Source organism: Orbicella franksi, chromosome 13 (genome assembly GCF_964199315.1).
Source record: "Orbicella franksi chromosome 13, jaOrbFran1.1, whole genome shotgun sequence".
In the NCBI taxonomy this organism is placed as follows: Eukaryota; Metazoa; Cnidaria; class Anthozoa; order Scleractinia; family Merulinidae; genus Orbicella; species Orbicella franksi.
The window spans coordinates 22,309,451-22,323,272 of record NC_138157.1 but is presented as its reverse complement, the minus strand read 5'-3'; the positions used below and the strand labels follow the sequence as shown (position 1 = coordinate 22,323,272).

The 13,822-nt window shown below is 37.2% G+C and overlaps 1 protein-coding gene across 2 annotated transcripts; it reads right to left on the bottom strand.

Annotated features, from left to right (window-relative positions):
• Window positions 1-91: 91 nt before the first annotated feature.
• LOC145466032 (uncharacterized) lies at window positions 92-13,346 on the bottom strand. Of its 2 annotated transcripts, XM_081449814.1 has the most exons (9): window positions 13,132-13,344; window positions 11,553-11,726; window positions 8,427-10,687; window positions 7,638-7,704; window positions 7,196-7,264; window positions 5,747-5,821; window positions 5,110-5,358; window positions 3,760-3,890; window positions 92-1,384 (listed from the first exon to the last, which is right to left on the bottom strand). In XM_081449814.1, exons 1-9 carry the CDS (start codon window positions 13,216-13,218, stop codon window positions 1,330-1,332), a joined length of 3,168 nt encoding a protein of 1,055 aa, XP_081305940.1. In that variant the 5' UTR covers window positions 13,219-13,344; the 3' UTR covers window positions 92-1,329. The 2 variants fall into 2 exon arrangements, with proteins under 2 accessions (XP_081305940.1, XP_081305939.1); XM_081449813.1 differs by lacking the exon at window positions 92-1,384 and having other exon boundaries at window positions 1,401-3,890; window positions 13,132-13,346.
• Window positions 13,347-13,822: the final 476 nt, after the last annotated feature.

Sequence of the window (13,822 nt, the reverse complement as noted above, 5' to 3'; positions counted from 1 at the left end):
CCTTTAAATTTGAACAAGTGTCAAACTTCACAATCTCTAGACTCGCTGTACATGCCACTATTTATGTGCTCTTACTACTAAAAGCCACATCTCCAGAATATTTTTTTATTTTGTCAAAATTTAAACTTTGGTCACAAATTTCAGCCTAGTTACAATACCTGCCAACTTCTTTTCCTATCCAAATAAGTGAGATTTTTATCCTGGGATTTGCAAGATTTTGAAAGATTACTGCACCATGCATAAAGACAGCTGAAGATTTCCAAGGACATAGGACATTCCAAAGATTTCCTGAGTTCTCAAGCAGCATGCAAAGAAAGTCCTGTTGTGTCCAGTATGTTGGGGTTAGTGGATTATGCTGTCAAGCTGCTGGATTCTATCATTAATATTATTGCTTGCCTGACTAGCAATGAAGAATTTTTGAGGAAATTCAAATTACAGAAGTACTAAAGCATGAGATCAAAGTAATAATATTATATTATCGGTAATTCAATTTTAAATTAATCAATCTTGAAGGTAAGAAAATTTAGAGTGAGAAGAACTAATTAAGTTCAGGCTTGTACATCCTATTTACAGCTTACAAGAAAGCATGAACAAAAATTGTTTTTCTTTACACCCTGTCAAGACAAAGATATTTATTCCCCATAATGTTTTTATGGACCACAAACTCTTGTTAATAACATCTAATGCTACCATAAAGTTCACAAACTCCTCTATGACACAACCAATTTTATTCTTACATTGGTTCAAGTTTACGTTAATAAGAGGGGTGTGTCAGTAAGGCTGTTCACACTTTTCAGCTATTCACAAAAAAATTTATTAGACAATGTCCAGAAGCACCATGTTGAAGTATTCAACCTACAGATATGGTTTTACACCCAAGGTATAAGAGTTGGCAGGTATAAGTTAAATGTACCCACTGGTTACTTAGATGTGCACAATTGACAATGTACCAGTTACCAGGAATAAAGAATCATGTAACACAAATAATTAAACTACTGATAATAATAAACTTCCAAATAAACACAACTTGAATGAGGTCACCATGATCTTGCTATATTAGGAGTAACATTCTCATCATCATCCTTACCAGTCTCACAAAGTAATGCAAACACCTATTTTGAAAGCTGAGTACTCTAATGCTTTACAAAACAGTGTGTAGTGTCACAGTACTGAGAGTTCATAAACAGCTGCCTGGATTGTGGATTGATGAACGTTGTTGTATTTACATAAGGTAGTTATTTTTAATAAATAATGCAGTTGATCAATGCTAAATTTTAGAGATGTCTTAAGCTGAAAAGTGCATCACTAGTCCAAGCTTTAGCCGTTCCATCAACTGGCTTCTGATTTGACATTTCTCTGTTCAACCCACATTGTGAACGCCATTCTAAAAAGAGAACAGAACTCATTAGAGAATGCAAAATTATTTATTAATAAAGGACTTGGGGTGAATTGAATTGAATTGGGGTGCTTGTCTTAATCCATCCTCTATAAATGAATTTATTTCCTTCTCCGATGTGCACTTTTTGTGGCTTTGTGTTATTTCTTGGTTAAATACTTACAATATGAAAATTTATAAGGTTGATGAGGTAACAATCCTCTTTGGTATTTCCAATAACAACCCAGGGAATTGTTTGTTAAATCACAATCATTCTTGGGAAATATACCATTTATTTATGCTGTGGTAAAAATATCAAGCCATCTTTATCTTTACTTAAGGCCAAAACAACCAAAACTCGAAAACTAGAATTTTCAATTGCAAAAAAGAATAAAGAATCTATTCATTACAAAAAATGGCAAAACATGTTGCCGTAACTTTTCTTTTCTCAATAGCTGAGTATCGGGTATTAATAGTTACATATGCAGTTGTACATACAGATATATAAGTATCTGTACAAATTATTATATGGGTTTATACTGTTAACCACACCCTTAATTAGATCTAGCTGACTGTGAATGTAATGTAATGCACATTTGTAATTAGTGACTGTGTTAGTGGGTAGCATAAGCGTTAGTGTAATTAACTGTGTAATTGTTTGTATCGCTCTTGTAATTGTGCTTTAAGTAACAAAAAAATGTTAAAAAAATCCCTTATTAATCTTATCTCACTAACATCTTGACTACTATTGTCCATGATTTTAAATCTGGATTGTACCTTGTTTGTATTTTGAGCTCTTTCTTTGAAGACTGCAGTTCGAGACAATTTTTCTTATTAATCACATACACAGTGGAATTCATTGCGTTAAAGATGGGCAAAATTATCATACATGACTGCGTTATGCATATCTGAATGGTGCTGGTCCTGCCTTCAAATTTTATGAAGTCATTGGAAAATGAGTAATGTGCATGAATTAGATTGTGCTTGTGGCAGGCGTTTTCCAAACTCAGTCTCTACCTGCTGCATTTCTGCCAAATCCTTGAATACTTTTTCTTCCCCCTGGTACTCTGGAAGCTTCTTTTTTACCTAACCTATCACTTTATTTACTGTAAACCATAATTCTGGCACACAATACATCAATCTTTAAATTTAATTTTGGGAAAATCTCGCATATGGTTGGTACCGCATATTATTACATGTAGGAGTTGTATATTATTTACAAAAAGAGAATATTCTGCTCTTTATTTATTTTGCTCCTTACAAAAATCCAAATCTCCTCACTTTAAACCCATACAAATTGATCTTTTTAGTTTGGGGTTCTTTATCAGGACTCTTTTTTTATCAGGGTTCTTTTATAATTTTTATCGCCAAATATAGGAACGGATGAAGTCTGGTTTTGTAGCCTCAGGCTCAAAGTCCATGCATGCAGGTTTGAGCCACACATCACAAATACATCAGGTTTAATTAGTAATTATAAAACTACAGGGTAACAGCTATTTTTCAATTTAAGTGTGGTTTCTTGACTGATGGAGACACCATTAAATTGTATGCTTTCTTTCACATCTGATTGGTGGCTACACAATCGACATGTAAAAATCAAATCAAAGTTTTCACCGCTTTTTGACTTTCACAATACAAAGATACTGATAATCAAATTTTCATTAGTGAATCCATTATTTTGTTTAGTATTTGGGGGAAGACTTTTTAAAGTCTGACTACAGCAAATCTAGATCTTGTATGTGGACTGGCATTATAACAAGCAAAGCATTACAACTGAAAATGAGCAGCTGCTATATCACCTGAACTGAACTAAATTATACTAGTCTAAGTAACTTCATGCCATGCTAAGTAACATAATGCCACACTCAAATACCAAAGGTAAGTACACCAAGTAATAAAACACCAATATTGCAAACAGCAAGTAAAATACACCACACAAGTAAAGTAACTCATGCAAGAAAAGTACATGTATACATACACTGTATGGTTGGACAACAGATGGTGTATTACATAAGTTCTATGGAAAACAGTTTGCCACTGACTTGATATTGGTGTATTACACATACAGTTGTTTCAACAAACTTTGTCCCAAGAAAAGCATAAATAGCATACACAACATTGGCAGTATTATAGGTATAATAGTGATAGTTCATCATTGCTTGGTTCAGGATCACTGAACATTTCAGCAAGGAAAAAGAATGAATACACACATTTGTGCTGCTTCCTTCTGTCATGCTGAAACACATTGATTATAATCATTTGATTAACCACTCTTACCCCTAATTCCTTTCAGCATTGTCACCCACGCATTTTTGTTTTTGTAGGAGTCAAGCTTTTTGAAAACAGTTGTATCATCTAAAATGTAACTACAGTCATCATTATACCTGCAGTGTTTGACAATACACTCATTGCTACAGTACTGAGTGCCACGCTCCTTTGTTGTCCGTGCTGGATTGTTACAACCATCACACAGACAAATACGCTGGCTTATTGGGTTGACTGTCACTTTGCTCTTCTGTATACAGTTAAACAAAAAACCCAGTGAAAAAACAAAACAAAAACATAACAGATTAAAATATCCTCTTCAATAAACTTCTGACTCACAGTGCATCCATGAATCTACCAGTTATGATTATTATCATCATTATTTGGCAGTTTCAGTAATTGCAATTCAGTAATTTGTGTAGAGGAGTCATGGGAAATGTGTAGATTCATCATAAGATAATTATTAGTCAGACAAGTTACGCTGACTAGTTAAATATAACCCTTGATTTGATGCAGATTTATAGCATATATGATGTTAGCCTGTGAACAGGCTCCTGGCAAGCCTGAATGAAGCAAGGGAGCCTGTGGACTTTCTGTTGATGCCACTGTTCCATGATACCAGGATCTGGTATCATGATCTGATTGGTTAAATCGCTGATTGTTGACATCGTTGAGATAAATATTTGACAGATCTTTGCAAAATGTGGTTGACTGCCTTATGCAACTGCTACAATTCGTAACATTTGTGCATTTGCTGTTCTCTTTTAATTTTTGGTCCCTCAACCTTTTGGTATTTCACACAATTCTGAGGGGTACTTCATGCTGTGTTATGAGGAGGAATTTTGAGCAGACTGGAGCCATTTGGCTGTGCCATTTATAGCAATGTTTTTTTAGAGGTCAAAGGTATGGTTTCCAGACTTTCTGCTGCTATTTGCATGTTGCTTCACAGGGTTTTACACCTCTATCATTTGCCATGTGCTTGTGAATTTATTTAGGCTCATTTCAGTATTGCAAAATATGTTTTAAGCTCTCCAAGTATTGGCTCTGAGGGACAAAGTTTGAAATATTCTGTGAACATGTTGCTTAATTGCACACTATATTATGATGCTGGGCCCAGCTGTTTGATAAGGTCAACTAGAACTGTCAAGTTGAGAAAATGTAGCTTCTTGACAGGCCTAATTACCTCTGACTGATTTGTTACAGGCTAATCACCAAGGGTGGATAGGCACATCAAAAACAACGTCTAAAGGCTCCCCAGTCATGCTCCAATCGCTTCGCTCTCTGAATTCTTCAGTTTCATGCCCGTTCACTCAATTTGCTCGCTGAATTTTTTTCCCATCCTCACTTGGAGCCTGTTCACAAGCTAATTTGATGTAATCTGGAAGGGCTTTTTAGATCGGAGACATGCATGAGAGTATTCAGTGTTTCAGCCTGTTGTGACTGGCTACTGGTTAACCCTCCACACTGACCTTGGGCTTGGTTGGAACTGCTGGTTGAGAAACTGTATTAGTAGTTGTCTTGCTAGCTGCCATTGGAGGTACAGTTGCCACAGGTTTCCCAGCCATAGGAACTTGATTCTGAGCACGCCCTAAGGGTTTACTACCAGAAGCTACAGGTGCAGTAGAATCCTTGCTCCCTTCCAGTGAAGCAGGTGCACTATTGGGTACTACAGTAATATCTGTTTTATCAACTTTCCTCAGTTTTGGTCCAGGTTCATCCTGAAGGCCAAACATTTGTAGCACTTGTAATTCTTACAGACAGTTTTACAACATGAACCTCCTTCTACATAATGTGGTGTTAAGATATCAATAATGAACTTAAACTAATATACAATGGAACCAACTTGTAACTAGATCCCCTGCTAACATGTTTTCCAGTAATGATGGCTGTTTCTTTATTTATTCATTACTTTGGGAATTTGGTAATGTACTGCACCATATGTAAACATCTGCATCCATTTACATTTTACCTTTTCAGACACCTCTAGATTAGGAAAAAAAGAACATTCAGGATTTTAAACTTAATAAACATCCAGGATTTTATGGCCTGCAAAACAGATGTCCAAGTCAGATACTCTTTGTGTTTCACACATGGATGAGTGCATACCTCTTGTAATAACTTTTTCGCTCTGTGTTCTTCTTGAAATTTTTGATAATCCTGTTGTGCTTTCTCTTGCAAACTCTAAAAATATAGTTAACTTGTAAATACCATGATAAACAAAGGTTGCCTCTAAATCACACTCAAACCACAGGAAGCAACTATACAGTCTTGTTAGGCGGGATGAGAGTAAATAAAGGAATGAAAAGAATGAATAGTTTACCTTGTCCCCTGTTGTCATCAGACGTACAGGAAAAACCACTACCTACTTGTCTTGCAAAACACTGCAGTGTTGAATTCATACCTAGGTCCCTTCACACAGAGGGGGGAGCCTCTGCTGGAGGGGGCATGTGTAATGGTACTATCATGTAGCAAAAAGAGATTTAAAATTTGACCAAGTTGTAAAAAACTCTTGACTTTGTTGTGTGTTTGCTTGGTTTCATGGAAGCTACAGTAAGAAATTTAGAGATCTGAGCAAATTTGGGATTGCATTTCAAAACAATGAGAGAGCAGAGAGTTGCTTTCCTTGTCAAATTATATATCAAAGCTGGGAAAAATTTTTGGACCGCACAAAGAGGCCTAGGTATCAGTTCAACACTATAGTGTTTTGTAGGACATAAAGGTAGCTGTTTTCCCTCTAAATTCACCTGAGAGGTGACAACAGGGGACAAAGGTCAACTAAATGCACTCTTTTTGTTCCTTTATATACTCTCATCCTACTCAACCAGATTGCATGCTCCCTATGCTTTAACCTAGAAAGAGATGGAAATCATCTGCTCCTTATGCACAAGAAAGCTAGTTAACATTTCTTTTTTTTCCTGCAGCCTTTACAGGGTGGCTAGAAATCAAACATTATTTCAACCTACTGATATCCAATGCTCCCTCATCATGCCCCATGCCCAAAAATAAAATTCATGTGATAATATTAAGTGCCCATGTACACTGTCTGATATGGACAGTACAGACTACTGCCTCATCCACCATCAGGTTCATAATGTTGTTTCTGTCCAGGGTTGTTGCTTAGAAAAAAAGAAAGTCCTCGGGATGAAAATTACACTGAGCAGACTTCAGAAGGATACAGTGATAGTGATAGGTAACTTTTAACTTAACTTAATTAATTAGTAATTTTATTGGGAGTGTCCCGATTAAGACCTTATGCATCTGATGGCGCGATGAGGACTGATAATGATGAGTAGCACATGGGTGACATGATTGGGTGGGGAAGGAGGGAGAGGGTAAGGGTTGCAAAAGCTTGACCTGGATTTTATCTAGGAGAATGTATGAGAAGTTGCTTCCACCCCTATCACCCCTAAAGAAAATTATTTGTTCTATCAGCCAATAAACTCAGTGTTTAGCTGACACGTTACATGTACAAGAAAATAATGTCATCTAAAATCGACATTTTCATGGCAGTTTGTAGATATAATACATGTATATATGCTTCTGCTGCAGTCATACCTTTTTTTGATTTTCATTTAAATTTTCCCATAACTGGTCAACAATTTTCTTGATGTCTTCAAACTGTACCTGTAAAATATTTTACATCAACAAATTAGACATTACACGTACACAATCATACACAACACTGTTTAGGAATTACATGCTGTATGTAACACAATATAGTCCACAATAAATATTACAGAAACTGCTCATTAACATAGCCAGTATATAAAACTAAACTAGACAAATTGTATGTGAAATGCTGCAAGTAGATGTTGGGCAGTACTACATCATAATCTTGATTAGTGTGTTGCTCACCAAAAACAAGTGAAAATAATACTACTGTAACAATGGTTTCAGTTTTCACTAGACAATTATTAAGATATTTCTTAATCGATCTGACATGGACATTTGTTTGATAAGTGATAAGGATTGTGGGAAGAATGCCAAGTGTACTTACTGCAGGGTTCTTTGAACGTATGGTTGATTGCGTTTCCCTGAAGAAGAGCTCATAAGCTGTAAGAGGCCTAAAATTAAAGAACCAGAACCATTATAGATATGCATCTATCAAATAACTACACAAATGAATGATTTATTTGTCTGAAAATGTAGCACGTGTGCTGTGAATGTCAAACTTGTACATCTATCCAGGGGTTTCATAAGGGTTGGTCACCTAGCAAATTGATTGGCTAAGATGCTGATTTCCCTGCCTGGTTTGACCATCTGGAAGAAAGTTTCCTGATAAAGTTCAGTTCAAACAGTTTGCCTACCTGTGAAAACCAACTGCCTTCCCGCTGAAAACATCAATTAAAGCCCTAACTATCACATTCTAGACTAATTTTTAATGCTAATTACATGTAAGAAGAACTACACTAGAATGTGATTTATATCATGAAAATTATAAGGGTTCACAATAGTTGTTGTAAAATACATGTATGTGGAAACAAGTATTGTAACACAATTTTGACTGTGGTCTTACTTGTTCCCACATAATAGATCTCTAAACCATTCCTATCCATCTGAAGGAGTATGAAATTGTCAGTTCGTTCTGAAATTTTGTTACAAAAGAAGAGAAGTCCTCATTATCATCTAATCAATTCAATTTAATGTTGACTAAGGTAATGCTGAATTAGGATCATGAGAGAACACAAGATCAAGCATCCTTCAAATGTTGTGTCTTGTAGAAATAATGAACACAGTGAATCAATGGGTGCACATGTTTGAATACCATAATAGGTTACACACTCACTTGTTTAGTTCTTGTCTATCCTTTTCTCTCTTCTTTCTTTTAGTTCCTTTATCTTTCTTTTTCTTTTTCTTCTTCTTGATGTCATCGGAGCCTGCCTCCTTCTTTAAGTTTTCTGCCACCTGGGATAAAGGAGTACTATCATCCTCATCATCCTCATCATCACTGTCTTGCTGACTAGCAGAAGTTGCATCCTTTGCAGTAGAACCTGACATTGTTTGTGGTGATAGCATAAGATTTTCTGCTGAGCTTGTCAAGGACGACTGTGTGCTGGCTGCAGATGTAGTGTGGCCTCCACCAGACAAAGATGACAACGTTGATGAAGATGAGGCAGCAACCACTTGACTGATTGCTGTTGCCTCATTGACAAACGTTATTTGAACAACATTGCTGCTGGATGACAAAGGTGTCTGTAATAATGGTACAGTGTTTGACTGTGCAGATCCCAAAGTTATCGAGTTATGTTTATTATTTGGATTATTCACAAGTAGTCCAGGTGGTGTCTGTTGCATTGATGTTACTGTCTGAGCCAAACCCATCTGCACACAGGGTGCAGCATTGCTTTGTGACATGGTTAATTCACTTTTAACTCCACTAACAGCCATTTTGCTTGTTTCAGCAAATGAAGACACATTTTTAAAGCTTGGATTTAAGGCTGCTTCCAGTTCATCTTTAGACTCTGCTGGCTGAAGGGAAGATAACATGGACTTTGAATTAAAGCCAATGCTAGTAGGCTTTATTAATGTCATTTTGTTTGGTTGTGGTTTGAGCGACACAGGTGATTTAAGAGCTGAATTAGCATTTACAAGAATCATCTTCACTGGCTGATTTGATGCTGTCAGAGAAATGGAAGATTTAGCTTGTGATCCCTGTGCTCCAGATGCAGAATTTTGTGGAACTACATAACAAATAAGTGGTTGTCCAGTCTGTATACCAGCTTTTGTGGTCACAGCTTGCCCAGAAGATACCTGCTGCTTTGGCTGTCCAATGGCTTTTACAAGTTGACCTAAGAGTTCAGGGTTGGATGCCAAAGCTTGTAATGGATTCGTTTGATTGTGAGTACCACTAGATTGGACAGTAGCTGCACCTAAATTTGTCCCTTGTAGAGCTTTCTGAGAAGGCACTTTATTGGAATTTGTGACAGAAACTCCAACATTGTGCGTGGCAATATTATGTCCTTGTGCCTGAGAGGCACTTGAATGAACTGTAGAAGAAGACAATATTACCCTAGAACCCTGAGGATTAACATTTGCCCCATCCACATTATTTTTAGCTGGTACATTACTTGAAGTTAACGTTGGAGAGTTAATTCCAATGTGCGGAAGGGATGATCCAGTTTGACTCTTTGAAGATGCAACAGCAGCTGGAACTGCCATTTGTAACATTTGTGAATTAGTCAGAACCTGACTGCTGTGAGATGAAAAAGGCCTAGCAGCTATCACAGCTGATTGTGAAGCAGATAATCCTCCTACAGCCTGCAATGGAGAGCTAGGCTGGATAGCAGGAGGTGTGAGCCTTACAGCTTGGCTTCCTGATCTAACTGGTGCAGATACTTTTCCAGCATGGTTTGTTTGCTTTACTTTGGGACTTGGACTTCTTGATGATGCCAATGGACTCCCAGGACTACCAGCGGCATTCAGAGGACTCCCTCCTGGCACCACTCTTAGAGGTAATGTTGATTTTCCTGAGGTACTTGATGTCTGTACAACAGCTAACAGTTCTGGGCTTGTTGTGCAACCAGACACTGGGGAAATCCCCTTTTGTAAAGTGTTTGATGCAATCTGTAAATGATCTGTTGAGGGATTTTGCTGTTGAGAAGCTTGAGGTGCAAAAACAATTGGTTCACTGACACCTTGAGGCATATCCCGTTCAACAATTTCATCAATGAGTTGTTCAATGTTAGAACCTTCCCCCATTGACTCACCCACCAGTTGTTGATTCATGCTGACATTGTTCATTGGTGGAGGAAGGTTTGGTTGCACAAATGAGGGTAGCTGTGGTTGGACAGTTGCAGGTCTATTAAGGGTCGAGAGTAAAGCCATTCTAAGTGGCTGTTGTCCCACAGGAAAGGTTGAATGTGTCTGTAATGATCCAGGTGGGGTAATTGGAGGTAAATCAAAGTTTTCTGATGGAAAAGTAGGAGTTGGTGGTGTCCTAGAACGTGCAGAGAGATTCTGTGCATGAAGATACTCTTGCCGTATATCAGTCAACAAGGAGCTTGTGTCTCCAGGGAATACAGGGTTTATGGCAGATGATCGTGGATTCTTTAAACAACAAAAAAATAACTTTAATATTCATATTGTAAATTTGTTGTTGTTGTTGTAGGAACACACAGTTTTGTTATTAAAAATAACAGGAACCAACTTATACAAGGCTACAGTTTGTAAATGTCAAAGTAATGCTACTATTGATTTAACCAATTTAGCTTAGGGTTATGCTATGCATAACAGCACCTTTACATATGTATTTGCAAGTGTCTAAGTTTCTTGTGCTATGGTAAACCTTGTGCCACTCTTAAATAACTTTATTTAATTTACTGCATCACATGAGACATTAAATCACTACAACTATAGAGAATATATGAAGCATTGATGGACAGTTAACTTGTTGTTAGTAATAAGAATGAATTCAAGTGGGAAATGATTGATCAAAATGGATGACAATCAACAAAAATAGATGATCATCTACAAGGCAGTTGGTAATACCGGTAATCAATTTTGTTAAAAATTACACATAGATAAGTCCTCTTTGCAATCAATAAATCAATTGGCATCTGTATTACTATTATTTAAGGAACAAAAAAGTTTATCAATCTACAGAGTTATAGAAACATAATGGGAAGCTAAAGGTGAGTGTTTTCATAGGTTCTTCCAAACTGTTATGAGTGTTTCTTTTATCTTTTAGAAACTCAGAGAATGTCTTTTATTTCAGAAAATACTGCAAGGAAGAGCACATTAAAGAAAGTATGGATTTTATAAATTGGCACAAGGTCTTATCAGTGTGACATAAATGCATCTTTCACTCACTCTCTCACTCATCCACTCAGAGACATTACGATATTTTGTTTTACAAAACAATAACTCATGTGCTTTCATGTGTAACTCTATATTGAACCAAAATGGTACCTACTTGTGGTAAACTAACGATAGCCGTGCCAGCATCCCTGTGACGCAGACCCCTTTCTAGCACCAATCCATCTCTTCCCCCACTGTTTTGAGGATTTGTTGCCGATTGTGTAGTGGCTGTTGATGCAACATTGGAAGTTGCTACATTCAGACTCTGAAGTTGCTCAAACTCAATATCCTAATGAAGAGTTAATGTGAGAAGTTAAAATACACAATACATTTTTTCCTGTACTGTGTCTAAAAAAGAAAATGCAAAAATTTCCCCTGGCTTCCAAGAGATGCTTAAGGTATTGGCACTTGGACTACTGTATTGACAATTTGAGCAAATTACTTAGTTCATGTACTGACATATCATCTATGCAACATCATCTCAACCCTCCCTTCCCCCATTCTAACACTTTGTTGGCTTCATAATTTTTTATAAAGAAAATAGCAAAAAGATATCTTGTAGCTTAGAGCCTGATGCTATTAAAACACCAAAGACGTTTTGAAAAATTTACACATAAACCATCCCCTGTTGCATGAGTTTTCATCAACTTTCCAATGTTAATTACATAACACCCGGTCAACAAAAAGATCACCAGGGTATAACATTTGATGAAGTAACAAAACTAAAAACCAAGAACTTCACTTAAAAGAAAGATTACCTGTCCAAACCCAAAAATAAGCTGCGTACTGAAGCTTAACTCAGTTGACGACACAAAGAAGAAATTACGTTAAGTTTCATTTTCATTTCAAAACGTAAGAGCTTACGATATGCGATTAGTGAACAAAAATACAATTGTACCCAACTACGAATCGAAAATTATCAGTAAATTCAATTTAATAATTTGATAAATTCAGCGAGCCATGATAAAGCTCAAACCGTAGATGTGGTTATGAATTATTCATCGCACGTTGTTAATTTGAAAGCCCAGCTGTGAGCACTATGATAACGCCATCAATGCCTTCTTCCTGCGTTTTTATAGAGCAGTTGAACTTCGTATAATTTCGGTTCTCCTTCGATGAAAGTACCTGCAAGTTCACTGTTTAAGTACTCGTAGTATTGAAGCCTTTACAACTTCATCAACAACACCAGCTGTCTCTGCGGTTGCCTGTTGGACAGCTCCATATTGAACTGGGCCCGTTAACAAAATTTCGAAAGTTAATTTGAATGTTCTCGACTCAGATCAAGTTTTTGCTAATAACGAGACGACTTCAACAGGTCTGCTTTCTTCCTATTTTCAAACCATCGTACCCCAGCTAATAAGCTCAACCTTTTAAATGTTATACACAATCACATGCTCACAAGCATGGAAACCGTAAGCTCATCAGGTCGAAGATTCGAAAAAAAAAAAATAGAACAGCAATTACGAAAAAACCCATGCTAACTATCACATCGTTAACACCTTCCACGGGACTTTCTCTCAATATGACAGCCACTTGTACTTAGCAGGATTCCTCAAGGGCTTGGATGTACGCTTACTACATTTTTCCACAAGGTCTCGGGTGCGCTCAACTTCAATCGAGTGTTACCGATTTATTTCTTGGCAAATTTTTCATTTCCGTGGCGAAAAGGCTACCTAAGAGTACACCTAACAGACCTTTGAAGGAATATCGTGCTTGTCCCAATCTATAACTTCATCTATATCAAAATCGGCGATATCATTCGCGTTTGACTCCGTCGCCATTGCCCCACTATGAAGACATCAACATCGTATGCGCATACTCTAGCGTATTGCTGACCAAAATTTTGTGCCTGCGATAAAAAATCGCCTCGCTTCTATGTTGTTTCATCAGAATTTTCTTCTTAGAGCATTCCTTCGCAGTAGAACCCCGCCCTATTACGGTCACCTCGTGATTACGGCCAGGCTTTTTGGACCCAGCAAAACGCCCACACATGTTGTTATAAGAAAACCCCGTTAATCTGGCCAACCCGTTAATACGGCCAACGGCCACACTCCGACCTGTATAATCCTTATGCCTGATGAGGATAAAATCTTTCGTGGCTCTTCATTTTTGATAACGTAACGTGAAAACAAGCTATAACTTTACCCTGTTAATACGGCCACTCGAACCAGTTATGTTCACCTTTCCATTGTTAACCCTCCGGCGGCGGAGCGTTTTGAAACATGGGGGGTGGGGGTGGGGGGGCGGCTCTTAAAGAGATAAGATAACACAACTTTATTTATACACGGTTTTTCCATTAGTCAACAAAGTTACTGGACTATCTACCTATCTGCCTAACTACAATAAAAATTTAAAAAAAAAACTGCTTTTCATGGAGGCCGAGTC

What these genes read in the sequence shown, in the direction of transcription:
- LOC145466032 (XM_081449813.1), bottom strand. Translation starts at nt 13,218, where the DNA reads ATGGCGACGGAGTCAAACGCGAATGATATCGCCGATTTTGATATAGAT. An exon ending in CTATCGTTAGTTTACCACAA is followed by an intron (nt 10,688 to 11,552) that starts GTAGGTACCATT and finishes TGTTGTTTAAAG; the next exon opens with AATCCACGATCATCTGCCAT. An exon ending in GATAGACAAGAACTAAACAA is followed by an intron (nt 7,705 to 8,426) that starts GTGAGTGTGTAA and finishes CTTTAATTTTAG; the next exon opens with GCCTCTTACAGCTTATGAGC.